Raw genomic sequence first — 22,489 nt, forward strand, 5'->3', positions numbered from 1 at the left:
GAATGTGGAGGTGGCAGAAGCAGGAGGTCAGAAAATGTCACAATGACAGGGTGTAGGTGGTGGCAACATGGTAGGCTGTAGAGTGGCACAATGACATGGTGTGGAGGTGGCAGCAACCTGGTAGGCCACAGAGTGGCACAATGACAGAATGTGGAGGTGGCAGAAGCAGGAGGTCAGAAAATGTCACAATGACAGGGTGTAGGTGGTGGCAACATGGTAGGCCACAGAGTGGCACAATGACAGGGTGGAGGTGGCGGCAACATGGTAGGCCACAGAGTGGCACAATGACATTGTGTGGAGGTGGCAGCAGCAGCAGGTCAGAAATTGGCACAATGACAGAGTGAAGGTGGCGGCAACATGGTAGGCCACAGAGAGGCACAATGACAGAATGTGGAGGTGCAGCAGCAGGAGGTCAGAAAGTGGCACAATGACAGAGTGGGGGTGGCAGCAACATGGTAGGCCACAGAGTGGCACAATGATGCAGTGTGAAGGTGGCAGCAACATGGTAAGCCACAGAGTGGCACAATGATGGAGTGTGGAGGTGGTGGCAGCAGCAGGAGTCCACAGAGTGGCTCAATGACAGAGTAGAGGTGGCGGCAACATGGTAGGCCACAGAGTGGCACAATGACATAGTGTGTGGAGGTAGCAGCAGCAGTAGCCCACAGAGTGGCATAATGACAGAGAGTGGAGGTGGCAGCAACATGGTAAGCCACAGGGTGGCACAATGATAGCGTGTGGAGGTGGCGGCAGCAGCAGGATGAGGTCAGAGAGTGGCACAATGACCGAGTGTGGAGCTGGCGGTAGCAGCAGCAGCAGGAGGTCAGAGAGTGGCACAATGACAAATTCTTTAGCTGGCAGCAACATGGTAGGCCACATAGTGGAACAATGATAGAGTGTGGAAGTGGGTGACAATTCCAGTCCCTGGTAAAGATGGTGGGAGGCAGATGGAGCAACTGGCAGCAGATGTGTGGCATCAGGCAGGTGACAGCATCAGAATAGTGGTGGAGGCAGGGAGTTAGAATACAGACTAATTTCTGAACGTTTGGGGGAGGCGTCATGGCTGATCTAATCTGATGCATAAGGCATTGGTGTGTTGAAATCCTGGCTGATCCAATCCTGATTCATCTTGAGAAAGGTCCGTCTCTCCACATTACGGGTGGACAAGCGGGTTCTACTTGGGGTAACGATGGCCCCCGCCGCACTGAACACACACTGTGATGCCACACTACTGGCCGGGCAGTACAGTTTCTATACTGCAAACTCTGCAAGTTGTAGCCATGCATCAAGTTTAGCTGCCAAGTAGTTCAGGGGATCCTCTACCAAGTGGGCCACCACCTGCTGGTACAGGGTCTGCTCCATGTCCTGCTGCTGTTGCTGGTGGCAGCAGCCCTCCTCACTAGACGGGTGGAGGAAGCTTCTCAATTAAGGACTCCAGACATAAGCTGCTGCTGATGGAGCTGCTACTGCCCCTACCCCCCCATCTCCCCACACCAGCTGTGGCAGTAGTATGTGAGCGATGACTGCCAGGAATCTCCCGGCGAGACCTGACAGAGGATGGACAATGGCGCACAAAGGCAGCGGCCAACTGTCTTTTCAGTATTTCTCTATAATACGCCAGTTGTTCCTCCCTCTCGGCAGCTTGAAAAAAATCACCCATTTTTGACCGATAGCGAGGGTCCAAGAGGGTGGAGAGCCAAAACTCATCCCTATGCTTATGCAGAATGCTGCGGGCCATCTGTGCAAGTGATTCTGAGGGACTCCCGACCTCCATCTCCACTGTATACTGCCACGGTGCTTCTGGGTCTTCTGCCTCGTCTTCTACCTCCTCCGGATGCTCCTGCTCCTCTTCTCTTGTCACCTGAGTGGGAAAACCACTGATTTACCAGACTCTGCTTGTGCTCCAATGTCCTCCTCCTCCTCCAGTTCAGCCCCCAGCAGACTCATGTGGCCATGAGATGTAGTCGCCACTTCTCCAGTGCCCTGACCAGACAAATTTTGCAGCATTAGTTCCAGGACATGAAGCAGTAGAATGACGTTATTCATCCCGCAGTCCTGGCGACTGACAAATAACGTGGCCTATTCAAAAGGCCTCAGCAAACGCATGAGCTGCCAGTGGCTGACATCCGCTTGCATCATCTTAAAATCATTAATGGCTTTTCTCTGTTTATACAGGCGGTCAACATAAGGAGGCTGGAATTCCAACAGGTGGAAACATCGCATATCAGACTATGTTGGGAGAGGCTCTTCTGCCGCTGCAACATTTTTAGAATGTCTTGCAGATAGGTGGAAGACTTGAGAAACCTGTTGACAACCAGATTGAACACATTCACCATATAGGGCACCTGGCCCATCCCTCCTCGGTGCAGCGAGGACACCATGTTCCTCCTATTGTCTGTCACCATGGTTCCAATTTGCAGTTGTCGCGGAGAAGGCCACACATTGATTTCTTCTTGCATGACAAGGAGCAGTTCCTCTCCTGTGTGACTTCGTTCGCCAAGGCAAACCAGGTGTAGAACTGCGTGACACCGCTGTGCCCTGCACATGTGTTATGGAGCAGCACTTAGACTTGTGGTGGTGGAGAAGGATGAGGTGGAACTGGCGCAGGAGTAGCAGTTTGATAACGTGGAGGAGAAAATGGCGTCTATTGTTCAAGTGGTTGGTGTGGCTGGATGGGAAGCACATTTACCCAGTGGACAGTAAAGGACTTATACTGGCCCTGAAAGTAGTTACAGCTCACACGTCCACGCTGCCGTGGATTTTGGAAGAAACCGATAAGATCAAGGACTGGCCCACCTTCTGTTCTACATATTTGTGAAGGGCTGGCACTGCCTTTTTGGAAAAGAAATTTCGGCTTGGAACTCTCCACCTTGGTTCGGCACAAGCCATTAGTTCTCTGAAGGGTGCAGAGTCCACGACTTGGAAAGGGAGGGACTGCAATACCAACAACTTGGACGGGAGCATGTTCAGCTTTTGCACCTTAGGATGGCTAGACGCATACAGTTGTCTCTTTGTAATCGCCTCTTTCAACGACTGCTGTCGCCATGCGTAACAAGGAGCAGGAGCATCCGGATCAGGAGATGATGTCAAAGACAAACAGCTCCCTTCGGCAGAGGTGCTGGAGCCTTGACTGGCTAAAATGGCACTAGTGCCATTAGGTGCTGCTGCTGTTGCGTGTTGGCATATCTGTTCCACGTTTCTCCCAGGCCATTGGATGGTGACACTGCATGTGTTGACGCAGGGCCATGGTGCTAACGTAAGCTCCCTGGCCAAGCTTCACTTTCTGCCCACAGATTCTACTTATACACACGCTCGGCTCCTCTGGTGTCTTAAAAAAACCTGCCACACCGCTGAGGTGGCGATTTTACTGCGAACAACTTTGCACTGAGAGACTACTAACGCTGCTGCCTCGCTGAGTCCCTGTGCCACTGCTTGCTTGGACCTGAGAAGCAGGGTTTATATCCCGCAGCCGTTTGGCTCCCGTCCTCACACTGCTGCCACCCTGCTGACTCATGGCCACAGTAGCGACTTGCTGCCTGCTTCACTGCCATATGCGCAAGCTGACACCCTCTTCTCCGGACGATGATGATGAATCCCTGGCTTCACCCAGCTCCAAAGTGCAATTGGCTACATCATCATCGTGTTTCCCTGTCACTGCTAATCTCCACAACGTTCTCAGTATGCACAGATCGGAAGTAAAACATAAGTTCTCATGCCACTCTCCACATCTCTACTGCCTACTGCACGAAGCAGCGGATGTCTGCCACCTCTTCACTGTCAAACAGCTGCTGAGTGCCCTCAAAGAATTCATCCTCGCTGTGTAGTGGTGCTGAGCCCAGACCACCTAGTAGATCTCTGGCTGAGGGAACTGAACAGGACAGAGGCTGGTTGAGGACAGGTGAGCATTTCTGACCTGCTTCTGGGCCATGCCAACAAAGGGTTGTATCTCACAAACTCACAGACTCTTGGCTGGGGTTGTCAGATGTCATCTGGGAGGAAGTGGATGATCTAGTCAACCAATTGACAACCTTTGGGTTGTTGATCAACACACTGCCGCTAGATAACAATGGCAGTTCTGGCCTTACAGCACCACCCCTGCCACTGTGCTGGGACCTGTGCCTGCTCCACCTGCCAACTCCCTGTCTGACATATTGGTAAATAAACTATGTTGATTTGACACGGATCTACTTTATCTAACAAAAGAAAAAGTAATTTGTTTTATACAGAAGCACAAGAACTGACTCCCTGGAATAGGAGCAGAAATCACTACAGAAAATATGTGGATTTTACACCGAATTCTTCCTATTCATTACAGCAATAAAAAAAAACTGCTATTTGGGGTATAGAGATCCCCCAAAACGGACACCCTGGGATTGGAGCAGAAATCACTACAGAAAGCATGTGGATTTTACACACAATTCTTCCTATTCACTTCAGCAACAAAAACGAACTGCTATTTGGGGTATACAGATCCCTCAAAACGGATACCCTGGGATAAGAGCCGAAATCACTACAGAAAGTATGTGGATTTTACACTTAATTCTTCCTATTCACTTAAGCAACAAAAAAAGAACTGCTATTTGGGGTATACAGATACCCCAAAAGGGACACCCTGGGATTGGAGCAGAAATTACTACAGAAAGCATGTGGATTTTGCACGAATTCTTGCTATTCACTTCAGCAACAAAAAGAACTGCTATTTGGGGTATGCAGATCCACCAAAACAGACATCCTGGGATAGGAGCAGAAATCACTTCAGAAACCATGTGGATTTTATACTGATCCCCCAAAACGGACAATCTGGGATTGGAGCAGAAATCACTACATAAAGTATGCGGATTTTACACTGAATTCTTCCTATTCACTTAAGCAACAAAAAAGAACTGCTATTTGGGGTATACAGATCCCCCAAAACGGACACCCTGGAATAAGAACAGAAATCACTACAGAAAGTATGTGGATTTTACACTGAATTCTTCCTATTCAATTCAGCAACAAAAAAGAAATGCTATTTGGGTTATACAGATCCACCAAAATGGACACCCTGGCACACGAGCAGAAATCACTACAAAAAGTATGTGGATTTTACACAGAATTCTTCCTATTCACTTCACCAACAAAAAAAGAACTGCTATTTGGGGTATGCAGATCCCCCAAAATGGATACCCTGGGATAAGAGCAGAGATCACTACAAAAAATATGTGGATTTTACACACAATTCTTCCTATTCACTCAAATAACAAAATAAAAATGCTATTTGGGGTATACAGATCCTCCAAAATGGACACACTTTGGGCAAAAATCACTACAGCACCGTACAGTAGAAGCATCTGGTTGCTACAGGCAGCAAATTCAGGGTGAAATGCCGAGATTGAAAATGGCTGCCTGTTTTTATAGTGCTGTGTGACATCACATAAACCTGCCGGTCGCTGATTGGCTTACAGGTCTGCACATGAGATCGAGGGTGTTCCTTTCTTCTTCCCAATGTTCTCTGCCCCATGTAACACGTTGTGCTCGCAGCCATTTTGGTAATAAGGAGGAAAAAAAAACTTTGCTCCCACGAATCAATGTAAACTTCGAATTTGTGACGAACCAAATGTCTCTTGAAAACCGAATTCCGATTCGTTAGAATCGATTCGCCCATCTCTAATTATAATTCTATTTTTTTTTAAATGGTTGGAAAATGTATTAAGATGTAAAAGAGGTAATTATATTGGTATTGATATTTTATGCAATAAACAATGTTGAGTAAAAACAGTAAGTAGTGCATGGTACACATTTTTATATTGGTATAGTTGTAGAATTTTGTTGAATCTTGTTTTTTATGTCTAATAATTTTCTAATAAAAAGTTTAAAGCTATCCTCAAAATCAGAAATATCGGGGCACATTTACTAAGGGTCCGTCAGACGCATTTCCGTCGGGTTTCCCGAATATTTCCGATTTGCCCTGAATTGCAGATGGGTTTTGGCGCACGCGATTGGATTGAAGCGCATCGGCCTCGGCTTGCATGCGACACAAATCGGGGGGCGTGGACGTTGGACAACCAGACTGATTCGGACAAACCGTCGAATTTAAAAACCAAATTGTGTCGCAAGATCAGCACTCACATGCATCGGGAAGAAGAAGGTGAACTCCGCCGGACCTCAGCAGGGGATACAACACATGCAGGAAATTGGACGCACAATCTTAGTGAATTGCGGCAGCTCAGAATCCTCGTCCAACATTCCGGATTGGCGGCGTCAACGGGATGGGTAAGTAAATGTGCCCCATTGTGTTCCAAAACAAACTTAAAGGGGACCTACCACCACGATTCTACCTCTAAAGGTAGAACGGGTGGTAGGTGGATGAATGGGACGTAAGGATAGCCCTTTTTGGGCTAATCCTTACGTCCCGGCTATCCTTTTGCAAACTTTAATCAGTTGATATGTTAATTTAATTAAGCGGCTACTGGGGCGTGGAGTAGCCGGACATGAGGCTACTAGTCGCGGCTACTCCACGCCCCAGTAGCCTTGTTCCTCCGCCTACCATGTAATCTTCGGCGCGCAGCACCTCGTAGCTGCGTGCCCTCGTCCGAGCACCCGGCGTCTGCGCATGCGCAGTAGCGCCGGCCGCAGAGCTACGTCCGCGCACCCGTAGGCCTGCGTCCTGCGCATGCGCAGAACACAGTATATTCGCACGAGGGCGTGCAGCTACGAGGAGCTGCGCGCCGAAGATTACCCGGTAGGCGGAGGAACAAGGCTACTGGGGCGTGGAGTAGCCGCGACTAATAGCCTCATGTCCGGCTACTCCACGCCCCAGTAGCCGCTTAATTAAATTAACATATCAACTGATTAAAGTTTACAAAAGGATAGCCGGGACGTAAGGGTTAGCCCAAAAAGGGCTATCCTTACGTCCCATTCATCCACCTACCACCCGTTCTACCTGAAATAATGCTGAAATATCAAGCATTAAAAGGTAATCAACGTTAATCATCTTTCCAAACTACCTTTTGTGGGTCAGCAATAAGGCTGTAGAATCACGTTAAAAAGAGGGCAATTCTCTAACTAGTGGTTGAAAATAAAAGTCCACATAATGGGACAAATGACTAGCCAAAGAGCCTATCCCTGAGATTTTTGGGCAGCTTTCGACAGATGATGGAATATGGGTAAAGAGGGACATTTCATTGATCTCTTTTCCCTTTTATTTAAAATGTTGTCTTGATAGTCATTTTCTGTAACCAGAGGAGATGGCTTGTTTCAGGCACATGAATTGCTGAAGCCCACAAAATCCCTTACATCCTTGACGAGATCTGGCCACCAGTAGAAACGGGAAATGAGGGCAACAGAGCGTTGCACCCCAGGATGCCCAGCCACACGAGAACAATGTGCCTAAGTTAGTATCCTCTTCTGAAGAGCAGGTCAGACGTAGGGCTTGCCAGGAGAAAGCTGCCGTAGATCCACAGGAGCAGCTACAATCAGGCATTTAAGTGGAACAATGGGGCACATTTATTAACGGCCCGATTTGCGTTTTTCCTTCGGGTTTTGGTATTTTTTCCGTTTTGCGGCGAATTCCGCCGGGATTTTGACGCACGCGATCGGATTTCAGCACAATCGTGCCGGGTTGCATGCGACGGAAATCGGGGGGCATGGCCATCGGAAAACCCAACGGATTCGGAAAAACAGTCGTATTTTAAAAAAAAAAATTGGTCTCACGCGCCATACTTACATGCACCAGGAAGAGATCAGTGAACTCCCACGCCCCTCGGCGGACCTCAGCGCAGCAGCGACACCTGGTGGACATCGGGCGCAGGACCTTCATGAATCGCCAGAAGACCCGGACGCTCGGCGGAGAAGCCACCGCTGGGCCGCGAATGGACCGGGTAAGTAAATGTGCCCCGATGTGTCTGGGAGCAGGATCTTCCCCATTGACATCTTAGGCATGAGAGAGCGCATAGGCCTTAACATTCTTCTCTGCAGAACAAAAATGTATCAGGAAATTGAATCGGAGAAGAAGAGAGACCAACAAGCCTGTCATGGATTGAGACACTGGCCAGTCACAGAGGAAAAGGTCAGAAAAGGTCTTAAAGAAGAATCCACAAGTGAGAGTTCGGCCTTTGGGCCCCTTCTGGCTCCAGCACCAACGGATGAAACATCCTCTAGCAGGAACAGTTTCTCAGTATCAGGACGGTTGTGAACAGAAGAACATGTAAAGGCAGACTTCAGCTTAGTGAAAGCTTCTTAAGCTGCCGGAGGCTAGAGCTTAAGACTGGCATTCTTCTATGTCAGCACCACAATGGGAGATGCACTGGAGGAGAAATGTGGCATAAACTGCTAGTAGTAATTGGCAAAGCCTAGGAATCTCTGGATAGCCAGACGTCCTACTTGACATGGCCACTGAAGTACAGCAGACAATTTGGCAGGATCCATCTGTAGTCCCTTGCCAGAGATAATGTATCTTAGGAATGGAAGAATGTTTTGATGAAATTGGCACTTCTCAAGCTCGACATAAAGATGATTAGCCCTTAGGCACCTGAGGACTTGCCATACATGAGCCCAAAGGGAATCAATGGTCCGTGGAGAATACCAGGATATCATCAATATAAACCATGACACAAGTATACAGTAGGTCTCTGAAAACATAATATAAATATAAGTCCAAAGGGCATAACAAGGTACTCAGTGTCTATCTCGAGTATTGAAGACTGTCTTCCATTAATTGCTTCCACAGATGGGGATGAGGTTATATGCCCCCTGTAGATCCAGCTTGGTGAAAACCTTGGCACCACGTAAACAATCAAAATTTTCCGTGATCAGAGGCAGTGGGTAGTGTTTTTCTACCCTAACTTTATTGAGACCGAGGTAATTGATGTACGGATGGAGGTAACCATCCTTCTTGCGTATAAAGCCCTTCTGCAGGTTCTTCTTCACATAGGCTGACAAGGCCGTGGTTTCAGGTACAGATAGGGGATACACTGGACCCCATGGAGGAGATGTGCCCAGCATGAAGTCTATTGGGCAGTTATAGGGCCGGTGTGGCGGCAGAGTCTCCGCTTGCTTTTCCAAAAAGACATCAGCAAAGTACTTTTATGAAACGGGGAGACCCACCAGTGGCTTGGTGGACACCGGATGAGTAACCACCAAACAGCGAGACTGGCACTCCGGTCCCCAGTGAAGAAGAACCTCACCGGGACTCCAGTTGAGCTCAGTCATTGAGCTCAGTTGAGCTGAGTCGTTGCAACGTCAGGAGACCCTGTAGACCTGAAGATGTGGATAGGGGTAGGACATAGAACAACAGTTTCTTTGTACTCAAGGCCCCAACTTGCAGATATAGTGGCTCGGTGGGATACTGGACCAAATCGCAGAGGATCTGCCCATTGACAGAAGAAATGATTAGCGGCTTTCTAGACAAACCATGGGAAAATGATGCTGGGAGTCTATCCACCTGCATATGTTCCTCTGCAGCTGACACAGAAGGCGGTTGGAAGGAGTGGGGTCCACCCTCTCTTCCCCACTCCAGCAACACAGGTCCCTAGTAGGCTTCAGAAAAAACTAATGCAGAGACATCTGCAAAACAACTGACACATCCTGGTTGCTTTTAGTAACAGGCAGAAGTGGGCAAACATACACTCCATCTAACACTTCTCCACAGACTGTCACAATATTATGCTGTACAGTGTGTATATTGGTGCACATTCTCCACTCTTTAGTGTGTCAGGTTGGATGATTGGGCCCCCTGACACTGCTATGGCTGATACCACTGTTGTTACACCCTTGAACAACCGCACGTCACCACCAATGATGGGACCGGCCTTGCTGCACAACTACATTTGTTCCATGCTGCGCTACTTCCAATATTCCACCAATGTTGTCAGCGCTGATAATGTCATGATAAGCTATATCATCCCCATCATCCCCTTGAGTATGTAATGGTGGCACAGGAGGAGGAACAGGTTAAATGGCCAGTCCACACATGGCTTGCAGGGTGGGTGGTTGGACTAGTGGTCAGGTTCCACATTGTACAGCCAGGGAACAGATACTGGGTGGCCACTCTTCTGCACGAATGCTACAAAGATGGCAGAGATCCTTTATTCCACCAGTAGAGCAAGTGTGAGAAAAATGGGGGAATACAGGCGCTCTTTGGTGGACGCACTATTGGCAGAGGAAATCTACAATGCAGCTGGAGCATCAGCACCACCTTGTGAGGAAGAGTCAGCAGGGATACAATGTGAAATGCCATGTTCAAATCTGTTGTGGGAAGATGTGGGCGAAGGAGCAATAGCAGCTCCATCAGCAACAGCTTAAGTCTGAAGTCCTTAATGAGCAACTTTCTTCACCACCTAGTCAGGAGGGTAACCGCCACCAGCAGCAGGACATGGAGCAGACCCTGCACCAGCAGGTGGTGGCCTACTTGGACAGCACTTTACCACCCCAGGAATACTGGGCAGCCCAACGTGATGCCTGGCCGCAACTTGCAAAGTTTGCAGTAGAGAAGCTGTCCTGCCGGCCGCCCAGTAGTGTGGCATCAGAGCTGGTGTTCAGTGCGGCGGGGGCCATCGTTACCCCAAGGAGAACCCGCTTGTCCACCCGTAATGTGGAGAGACTGACCTTTGTCAAGATGAATCAGGCATGGATCGGCTAGGATTTGAACACACCAATGCCTTGTGCATCAGATTAGATCATCCACGACGCCTCCCCCAAACGTTGAGAAATGAGTCTGGATTCTAACTACCTGCCTCGGCCACTATTCTGATGCTGCCACCCGCCTGATGCCACACATCTGCTGCCAGTTGCTCCATCTGCCTCCTACCATCTTTACCAGAGACTGGAATTGTCCGCCATCTCCACACTGTATCATTGTGCCACTCTGTGGCTTCCCAGGTTGCCGATACCTCCACACTTCATCATTGTGCCACTCTTTGGCTTTCCATGTTTTTGGCTTTAGCAATACTGATGATGGATTATTGACCAATTGAAAGCGGACACTAACGGATGAAATAAATGGCAAAATGATCAGTGACGTCAATGCACAATTACTGCCGATACCCTCTCTACTCTTTTGGGGGATTCTACATGTATCTGCATTTAACAGAACAGGTTATGTCATAATCTATGGAATCATCTGATGATACCTTGTCAGGCTGTTAAAAAACAGCGGGGGTCATTTACTAAGGGCCCGAATCGCGTTTTCCCGACGTGTTACCCGAATATTTCCGATTTGCGCCGATTGTACCTGAATTGCCCCGGGATTGTGTCGCACGCGATCGGATTGTGGCGCATCGGCGTCGGCATGCGCGCGACGGAAATCGGGGGGCGTGGCCGAACGAAAACCCGACGTATTCGGAAAAACCGCCGCATTTAAAAACCGAAAAAGTGTCGCTTGGGGACCGCTTACCTTCACCTGGTCCGAGGTGGTGCATTCCGGCGCGTGGAGATGATTTTCAGCGCAGCAGCGCCACCTGGTGGACGGCGGAGGAACTGCCTTCATGAATCCCGGCCGGACCCGAATCCAGAGCAGAGAACGCGCCGCTGGATCGCGAATGGGCCGGGTAAGTAAATTTGCCCCAGCATGTTTTGGTTAATATTGTCCACAAATTCTTGGACCTCCTTCTCATCGCCTTGCCAGATGATAAAGAGGTCATCAATGTACCTCTTGAATAACTTGATTTTGGTGGCAAACTCTGAGTTATGAATGAAGGCCTCAAGATTGATAGCCAAAAGCAGGAGTGGGTACAGAACACAGAGGACATATATCCCATTTACTGATCATCTCTGTTTTGGATCCACTCCTGTTTGTTTTTGGCTTTAGCAATACTGATGATGGATTATTGACCAATTGAAAGTGGACACTATGGAATCAACTAATGTCAGTGTAAAAAGAGTGCACTCTTTGATGTCATAGTGGGATCTTGGCCCTCAGCTCAAGTCCTTTAAAGCTGGCACAGACGTTACCTTGTCAGGCTGCATTCCTGCGTCACTTATTTGGTGAAGGTGGCCTCTGTAAGTGCACATGGAATTGAATAGTGAAGCAATTCTAAGAGCGGCGGCTGTCATGTGCATGTCATACTAAAACACAGCATTGTTTGAAGACCAAACCACGCTCCCTATGCATATTTGAGCATGGCACAACATTATACAACACCCTATAGGCTCTCTGAAGCCAGGAAATACCTGTTTTTTAACATGATTACTGGGATCAGATTTTATGGGGATGGAAAAAGAAAGCAGGATTCCAGGACGCGTTTCTCATTCAGGCAATTTATTTATTTCAAAGGAGCAGTAACGAGTGGTTTAACATCAGTATTTCGGACTACGTGTTTCGGGTCGGATTGCAGTCTTCTTCAGGTCCATACAGTTAACACACGTACTCTATCGACAGGATAATAGTATAAGCGTGACGAACAACAATCTTATGAGCAAATAATCTCAATAAAAACATTAATAAAAATACCAACAAAACAAAATTGTTTATATCATAGCCATAGTCGTCCATATCACTAGTATTTCTTGTTATTCAATGTATTGATATATATACATAAACATTATTAATGTAAAATAATTAGCATTAAAATAATCAGCATCTATTGACCCTGCCCAGTCCGCAAGAGAGATTTCAGATTACCTGGAATCACACTTCCCAAATTCTATCTCCACAGAGGAGGCCTCTGCAATTGATAGTGACTTCACCTCAGAAGAAATTCTGCAGGTAATAAAGGAACTGAAAGTGGGCAAAAGTCCAGGGCCAGATGGCTTCACGCCTAGATTTTATAGAGTTTTCGGAGAAGCCCTAGCTGCACCCCTGACGGACCTTTTCAATTCTATAGACATAGATAGTCCCTTTGACCCACAATCCCTTAGAGCCCACATCTCAGTAATCCCTAAACCGGGTAAGGATCCCAAACAGTGTGGTAACTATAGACCCATTTCCCTGATTAATATTGATCTCAAAATCTATTCCAAGATCTTAGCCATGCGCATCTCCCCATTAATACCAAACTTAATTCACCCTGAACAGGAGGGCTTTGTCCCGGGTTGTGAGGCCAGGGACAACACCCTAAAAACACTCACCCTGATCTCGTGGGCTCGGCGCTCGGGAACCCCTTTGTGTCTACTCACAGTGGATGCTGAAAAAGCTTTTGATAGGGTGCACTGGGGGTTCCTGGAGGCCACACTCACGAGGATGGGTCTGGGAGTAAAGACAAGGAACAGGATAATGGTTCTTTATACAAACCCGTCGGCTTGTGTTAGGGTAAATGGCTCGGTTTCCTCTCCCTTCCCCATTCGTAATGGCACGAGATAGGGGTGCCCATTATCTCCCCTTCTGTACATTCTGGTGATGGAATCATTGGCATGTGCACTTCGTGATAACCGTCCGTGAGGGGTGCAGAGGTCAAGGGGAAACCATATAAGCTCTCACTGTTCGCCGATGACTTACTCATTTATGTTTCCGACCCGGCGGTCAGTTTACCCAACATCATGCGTGAGTTTGAGGCATACAGTAGAGTAAGTAATTTTAAGGGGAATGTCCAAAAATATGAGATCCTGAACATCAATATCCCGAATTCTCTGGTCTCCTCCTTGTCCTCCTCCCTTCCTTTTAAGTGGGCAAAAGGTCATATTAAATATCTAGGAGTGCACATACCATCAGACCCGAATCAAATCTACGCTCTAAACTACGCTCCCCTCCCCATAGAAACTGACCTTAAATCATGGAGTTCTCTTTCCCTATCTTGGTTTGGTAGGATGAACACGCTTAAGATGGACTCCCTTCCCAAGATCCTATACATTTTTCAGACTGTTCCCTTAGATCTAAATACCGTGTTCTTGAATCGTCTTCGTAAATTAACCACTAAATTTATCTGGAGAGACTCTCCCCCTCGGATAAAACTCAGTATTTTAACAGGACATAAAGAAATGGGGGGGCAGGCCTCCCAGATTTTTCACGCTACCATAAGGCGACCATAAGTAAAGTGGTACTAGATCTGACAAGCCGCAATAGCGGGAAGTTATGGGTAGATCTGGAGTGCGCCCTCCTTAACATGGGACATCTCCCTGACCTGTTCTGGCTTCCCCCTCGGACTGATTGGGATCCCTATAATATTTCACCACTAATGATGCGCATTTTAAAAGTTTGGGGTAAATTTGCTGCCAGGGTTAAACTTATTAATGTTCCCGGTCCTCTTTCTCTGACTCTGGGACTCCCCGGAATGCCGGAAACCTTAAAAAACTGTCCTCTTTTACTAAACAACAATGGCCGTTATAAGACTTTGGGAGAGATACTATCCACAACAGGGATACGGCCCCTAAATGACATTCTAGGAGGTGGGAGACCTTATCCTGGGGTATGGCTACATTATTTACAACTACGTAGTGCTATTCAGGCTCTGACCTCGGGGGGAACCCTGCCATCCACACCTACAGCATTTGAATCTATTTGCAGATCAGGCAAACCGACACCTCATAGAGTGTCTCTAGTCTACGGGAAGACCTGGCACTGCCCTACATGAGGGCTTGGGAAGCGGAGTTGGGCAAAACTTTCACTAAAGAACAGTGGGAGAAGCCCCTCCTCCTAACGCATAAGTTGTCGGTGTCTAGCAAAATCCAGGAGACTAATTTTAAAATCCTTACTAGGTGGTACAGGACCCCCACTCGCTTGCACAACATGTTCTCTCCTATCTGCTGGCGGTGTCACAATGACAGGGACACCATGCTTCATGTCTGGTGGGACTGTGGAGTGGTGGCAGCAGTCTGGAATGCCATTTGGGATCTTTATAAGCAGTTATGTGGCTCCACAGGGAACATTTCCCCTGATATTGCCTGTTGCCAATGCTCCCAGGAAGGTTCAGAGACATCAAAAAAGGTCTTCTACGTCACTTTATAGTGGCGATGAGATTGGTGATCCCCAGGTTGTAGAAATCCACCTCTCCACCTACTAGATTATTGTGGGTGTAAGAAGTGGACCGACTGAGACGTATGGAGGAGCTGAGAGCATTAGACAACAACCAATACGATGTTTTTCATAAAACTTGGTACAAATGGGAGACGTTCAGGAACTCACCCGCTTTACTCCCTTGGATCCAGGAGGCTTAACAGGGGGCACCTCTCCACCCTCGAGATGTAGTGATGGATCCCTTGTCCCCCCCCCCCCCTCTTCCCTCCTCCTCTTTCCTACCCCCCTTCTCTTTCATTTTTAGCTGTTTGGTAAAATTTTAGGTATGTCCATGTTTGCCTTGCTGAGCTTAAGACCTGCATGCATATGATGTCATGTCATAACTAAATATGGGGCTGCGACCCGAACATGTGCCTGACATGTAGGCTTTCTGCTCGCTTGCAATAAAGTTTATTAAACTCTTAAGAAGGAATTGCACAGAAGACGCCACCTTTGTCCAGCAAACAAAGCTCCTACAGAGACGTTTTGTAGACAAAGGCTACCCCCCAAGGGATCCACAAAGATGCCTTAAGTAGAACAAAGAACCTTAGCCACAGGGACTGCCTTATCCCGACAGCAAAACTGGACACAGAACCGAACGGGAATGTAAATTTTATTACAACCTACATGTCAGATCACAGACAGGTGAAGACTATACTGGATAAGCATTGGTCAATCTTGACAAAGGATCCATAGCTAAACAAAATCTTACCACGCTGAAAACAATATTGGCACCCACCCAACTACGAGATCACAAGGATAAAGGTCCGAAGGATACCAGGAAATTCCTCTTCCCTGATCTGAAAGGGACATTCTGGTGCAACGGCACCAGATGCCTGACATGTGAGATCATCACTCATCGCACTAGAACTTTCTCCTCTATCACGACAGGCGAACATTTAAAAATACCATCCTTTCTGAACTGTTTGTCAGATTTTGTGGTCTACCTACTACAATGCCCCTGTAATTTACAATATGTGGGTAGAACCACACAAACCCTTAGGGAGAGGATGAATACCCGTCGTAACAAGATAAAAACAGGATTTCAACTATGCAGTGTCTCTAGACACTGCACCTCTCATCACGAATGGGACCTAAACTGCCTGACCTTAACACCGATCGAACAGATTCCCAAGAAGCACCCAGATAGGTTGAATCAGTTGATCAAACGTGAAAACTTCTGGATATTCAAGTTAAACACCCTCTGCCCCATGGTCTGAATGAGATGTTGGAGAGAGTCTAGTACTATTCCTTTATTCTCCAAACATAGCCCTCTATACTTATATCTGGGCTCCTTTCTTATGATTACCCTCATCGTAGGGCATGCATTTAGGTATACCCATTCACCTCTATAAGTGCGCCCCACCCCACCTCCATATCCTTATATCATATTGCTTAGTCCGCCCTTTATTCCATACATAGGGATGCCTCGCTTGCACTTTCAACTTACTTATAGTCATCAACATCCCAGCTATTATCCTCCTAGTATATCAGGAACTGCCATTACCCTACTGCCAACATCAAATTTCTCATAGTATCTTCATTCTCATCTCCAGCTGCCCCCATTAGTATACTCATTCATATCATTGGTCCCCCTCACACGCTCATCCAGACATCGCTCTGCAACGAGATAAGCATACTTACCTAGATCACCGAGGCTCCTTCCCATCTCCGTTTACGATTCATCCCGGACTCTCCTCCACGCAATGCTCTATTTAAACCAGCCGGCAGCGGGAGTCTCACGTGCACAGCGCTCCCATCTGCCCTGGCCAAAACTGAGTAAGTTTAGCATCGGATCTGTAAATACAGAGACCAAGCACGTACCTCTGTATACTCACGGTACCACCTCTCGCCTATAGGCTCGACATCCAACATCTGTCAACCATAGATCTCCACTGACATACTGACTCCACTGCCACTGCGGGAGAGGTAAGACTTACCCACTTACCCACCCTTACATGTATTATTTTACCTTTTACCTGAACACTGACTCCACTCATTTAGTTGCATGGTCTCGTATATCTCAGACGATCGCCACCTGCCAAACTTTGAGAGTTTGATCAGGCAGGTCAGTGCTGATTATTTTAATACTAATTATTTTACATTAATCATGTTTGCATTTACATCATCCAGTGATATTAATCATGTATTTATTTTTACACATTTATATTTATTTTAACAAATATATGTATTGATATATATACATTGAATAACAAGAAATACTAGTCATATGGACGACTATGGCTATGATTTAACCCCTTAACGCTGAAGCCACTTTTCACCTTCCTGACACGGCCCATTTTTTCAAATCTGCCCTGTGTCACTACAAGTGGTTATAACTTTGGAACGCTTTAACATATCCAAGTGATTTTGAAATTGTTTTCTCGTGACACATTGTACTTCATGTTAGTTACAAAATTTTGGTGGTATGTTTTGCATTTATTTATGAGAAAATCAGATATTTGGTGAAAATTTTGAAAAATTCTCAATTTTCGAAATTCAAAATGTTCTACTTTTTCCACACATGAGTCATAACACCAGAAAACGTAATAACTAACATTCACCAAATGTCTACTTTATACCTCCGTGGTTTTTTATACATACTATCATTTTTGTAAGCTGTTATGGGGCTTTGAACGTTAGGTGCGATTTTTCACATTTTCATAAAAAAAAGCTAAATCCTCTCAGGTTTGAAGTCACTTTGAGAGGCCTAAATAAAAGTAAAACACCATAAATTACCCCATTATAGAAACTACACCCCTCAACGTATGTAAAACAACTTTTATGAAGTTTGTTAACACTTTAATTGGTTTACAGGGGTTAAAAGAAAATCGGATGCAATTTTGAAATTTTTTTTTTTACTAAATTAATGTGTTTTTCATAAAATGTACAAATTCTCAGTGGATAAAATACCAAATTGCTCGACAAAATTTGATACCCACTCTCTCCTGTGTATAATAATATCCCATATGTGGTGGTAACCTGCTGTATGGGCACACGCCAGGGCATCGAAGGGAAGCTGCGCCATTCAGAGCAGATTATGCATTGTCACTTTATAATGGCTATACAATCTTTATTTTTTGGCAATTTGGACATATAAGGGCTTATTTTTTGCGACATGAGATGCACTTTACAAATACTTCATTTTAGTGAGTCTGTAGCTTTTTGATGAGATTTTATTAACTCTTTAATGTATGGAGGAAAAGAAAATTGCCAATTTTGGGTTCTTTTTTTTGTATATTTTGGTGATCGTACACCGTACACTAAAAATACTATAATATTTTTATTTTCTAGATCACTATGATTATGGTGATACCTCATTTATATAGTTTTTTTTATATATTTTACAGGAAAAAAACGAATATAAAGAAAATCTCATTTGTTTTTGCATCGCCATCTTTTCGGAGATATAACTTTAATATTTTTTGGTTGACAAAGCTAGTTTAGGGATTATTTTTTATCACTTTTTGGAACATTTTTGTAAAGGTATTTTATGAAAATTTAAATTTTTGGCGAGTTTTTCGCATTTTGTTTTTACGGCGTTCACTGTATGGGTCCAATAATGTTTCTGACTTATTGTACAGATTTTTACGGACGCGGCAATACCAAATATGTGGGGTATTTTGGTGATTTTCAGGTTTTTTCACTATTAGATGTGTATAGGGAATGTTTGTGTTTAGGGGACTTTAACTTTATTTAATTAATTCTTTTTATTCAAAAGTGTGTTGAATTAGTGTTTTTTACTTTTTTTCTTTACTTTTACAGGTTAGCTTGAACAAGTGATCCACTGATCACTTGTTCAAGCTATTCTTCACCCAATACAGTGTAATACAGAAGGCAGGACCCAGCTCCCGGAAGGAGGATCGCGCAGTCCCGGGGCTGCGATCGGAGTCCCGGCAGTCCCGGCAGTCCCGGGGCTGCGATCGGAGCAGCGGACCTCCCCCGGCGTGTTAGGGGTTAACACCCGTGATCGGTGAAATCTCCGATCGCGGGTGTTAGAGGCAGGCGTCGGCCATAATATATAGCCGACACCCGCAGCTTTTGGCGCCGGCTTGACGTACTATTACTGCATTTTGCGGGAACGCACCTCCTGCCATGCAGTAATAGTACGTCAAATGTCGGGAAGGGGTTAAACAATTTTGTTTTATTTGTATTTTTATAAATGTTTTTATTGAGATTATTTGCTCATAACTGAGCAACTGTGTTAACTGTATGGACCTGAAGAAGGGTGCAATCCGACCCGAAACGCATAGTCCAAAATACTGATGTTACACCACTCGTTACTGCTCCTTTGAAATAAATAAATTGCCTGAATAAGAAGCGCTTCCTGGAATTCTGCTTTTTCCATCCCCATACTATCTAACAAGCTGGTCTGGATCTCATTCCGGAACACAGGAGACGCCGCAAGCTCAGTATCCTAATATTATCACAGTGTTCCTTTTGTGCCACTAGATACTGATTGCTATACTGATGTTACATCTCTGATGTGCTGTGTATACACTGTTCTTTTGCATTTCTTATAGGATCAGGTTTTGCGATACATGTGACTTATTCATAGCCTTTAATTTACTTCTTGTGAATGTATTGTCTGCTAAGTTACTTTATGTGAGATCACAAGGCAAAATGGAAACTAAGGACAGTTTATAGTTGACTTTTTGCAATGCCATAAATGCATAAAAGAAATATAGATGGCAACTGCTGCTGATATAGTGGATACTTGAGTGTTAATAACCTATCTGGAGCTTGTGACATGTAGTGAACATACAACTTAAATGTGAATCCAATAGGTGGTGCCCTGTTCACAGAGTTCAGTTTCGTATTGGAGTACGATAACGATAGAATAAAGAGACATAGAATGGCACTCACACTTCCTGGTAATTCAATCAATCGTTATTCGAGCTTGTTAAACAAACATGGCTTAAGGATGGGGAGTGATAGGTGCTGTACAGACATCCGACGGCCGTTTCGTGTGTACCACGCTTCTTCCAGATTGTTATTGATGTGAAATCACCATCTCTCTCTCTATGTCTCTCTATTCTGATGTCATAGTACTCCAATATTAGCATTGTTCTGTTTGTTTGGATGGTGGGAATCCCATATGACAATTTGGTCAAAATCATTATGAAATCAGAGTTAGGCTTCTTTCACACGAATATATGCTTGCCCAGGCCATAGCCATGCTAGAGAGAGGAGAAAGAGTGCTGCTCTCCCTGTTCCTCTCCATAGGGAGCCATGCAGTCCTGCCATACATATGGGAAAAGATGGAGCATGCTCTATCTTTTTCTTATCAATGGTACAGTAGATAGACTTGTGTGCTCACCGTTCTGCGGCTATGGAGACTGATATCTGTCACACCAGTGTTTGTGTGAAGGGGCCTTACACTTAAATATATTACTAAGCATACATATGTTTATTGGTTTTCCTTATTCTATATATGTATGTATTTTTCAGAATTAACAATCATGAAAATTGTGCTGCATTGCTAATTGGATCAATAGATGCAAGCATTCTCAACTGCAAAGACAAGAAGGGAAGGTAAGACTACAAATAAACCCTCAGTGACCAACATGTTATAAGGTTTAATTTTTTTTTTTTGGCGGGGGGGGGGGGGGTGGATAAAAAACAATTCTGATCATTTTCTTAGCGGTTTTATTAATCAGTTCAGTACAATTCCGGAGAATCTTTTGCATAGTTAAAAGACTTTGGTTATTGGTGCCATTTTGGAATTTATCTTTTGATAGTTTTTTTTTGGGGGGGGGAGGTTCTGATGGTTAAACAGAAATCAGCAGTTCAAAAATAAATGTTGTATGACTTCATCATGGGGAAGAAATATTATTCTACACTTAATTTTTCACACAATTTTGCATTTCATTTAATTTTTTTTAAAATGTGCAACACCCCGGCCAATGCAGTGTATTGTAAAACTAAACTGTATGTAATGTATTTAATAGGGATTTTTGAGCCAGATCAACTCAGGGAGACCTCCAATGTCTAGAAATGGTAGTGTAGCTGCTTAATATCTGCCTTAGAGAAATGTTAATTATTGTAGCCAATCAAATGTATTGTTATTGTAATATTGTACAGAGGTACTGGTTGGATAATGAGCTGGACACTCCCAAAAGTTATATAAACCTTTGGTGTGGAAAGTTCTGCTTCTTTCCTGGGAGTGCTGAGGAACAGCAAACATCTCAGCACACGGCCTGCAGACCAGGTCTGTTGCAGCAGGACCCTGAGATATACCAGGGTCTGCCTCCGAACCCTGCTACTGAAGCTACCTATACAAGGCTGTGAGCAACTCCTGCCAAACAACATCCAACCAGCAACCTTGAACCAGTCAATTGTTCCTGCTGTGGTGCCCATTGCAGTGTTCTGAATAAAGGGACAGTAAGTTTTATGGTTGACATCTCTTGTCTTCAAATGTATATGTTAAGTAGTATTTACCCATAAGGGTACCCATTAAGACCTTCTAAGGTCCAGATTTTTTATTAAGTTCTTATATAATGCTCAAAAAAAATTAGCAATTACAAAGACAACTCCTGTAACCGAGTATTTTGTAGATGGTGACCATAGCTAATTTCTCAAAGATTATGGAGATGTTGTGCAGAATATTCTGTTGCCTGCAACATCCTCCAGCAAGACCGGTTTGGCAGTTGGTCTGAAATCTTGTGTGGAAGCTTTTCTTTGCAGGCCACTCCATGTGCTAGAAGTACTCCGACTACCATTATGAGACCCTCTGACCCATTGTGATACCATATGCATGTGCAAAGGGCCCTGTGTTCATTCTGATACATGACAATGCAAGGCAACATGTGGATGTAGTGTGTCAGCAGCTCCCACATGATGCAATTGATGAATTGATGAATTAATGGTATGGGTGTTATGGATTAAGTCCTATGTACATTTAGGACATGAAGTCTCATTCCATTCACCAATGTCACATTGCACATCCTCTATGTGCGGAAGGGGGTCCCACAAGAGAAGATCCACTGCCTCCACAGGAGCATGCTTAGGCACTGTAGGGAGGTCATATGGACACTCAGAGGCCACATGCACTACCAAAACTCATTTCTTGTCTTGAGGAATTTCAAAAGAAATTTGAGTTTCCACTTTGATTAGGGAGGCCACAGGAATACTTGGAGGCCACACGCACTACCAAGACTCATTTCTTGTCTTGAGGAATTTCAAAAGAAATTTAATTTTCCACTTTGATTTTGAGTATGATTCCAGACCTGCATGGGATATTCAGTTTGACTTTTAATTCAACACATTGCAATTTTTAATAAATAAAGAATTGGAGCTGGAATATTTCATTAATTGAGATCTAGGATGTGGTATTTTAGTGTTTAGTTTTTTGAGAATTGTATACAGTATATAACGGGTTACTTTATTTTTTACAACGTATTCTATTCTTTTCTGCTTTTCACTGCAAACTTTGCCTGCATTGATGAAGTCTATGAGATCAGTAAAAAACAGATGCATCATGGACACTTCAAAACAGGCACTGACGATAAAAGCAGATGTATGCATTAGCAGGATTAGCCCTTATTTTAGAATGAAAATAGTTACAATTGTAATTTTTATTTTGGT

The 22,489-nt window shown here is 45.0% G+C and overlaps 1 protein-coding gene across 3 annotated transcripts in view; it reads left to right on the plus strand.

The window, feature by feature from the left end:
* Positions 1-22,489, plus strand: part of ANKRD44 (ankyrin repeat domain 44) — a 377,775-nt gene that overhangs the window by 279,382 nt on the left and 75,904 nt on the right. For all 3 annotated transcript variants that reach the window (XR_011849377.1, XM_072120895.1, XM_072120896.1), the window contains one exon: positions 20,354-20,437. Coding sequence is in view for 2 of the 3 variants with exons in the window: in XM_072120895.1 (XP_071976996.1) it covers positions 20,354-20,437 (84 nt within the window). In the remaining variant the exon portion in view is untranslated. The remainder of the gene's footprint in view (positions 1-20,353; positions 20,438-22,489) is intronic.

The sequence above is a fragment of the Engystomops pustulosus genome, chromosome 8 (genome assembly GCF_040894005.1).
Source record: "Engystomops pustulosus chromosome 8, aEngPut4.maternal, whole genome shotgun sequence".
NCBI lineage: Eukaryota > Metazoa > Chordata > Amphibia > Anura > Leptodactylidae > Engystomops > Engystomops pustulosus.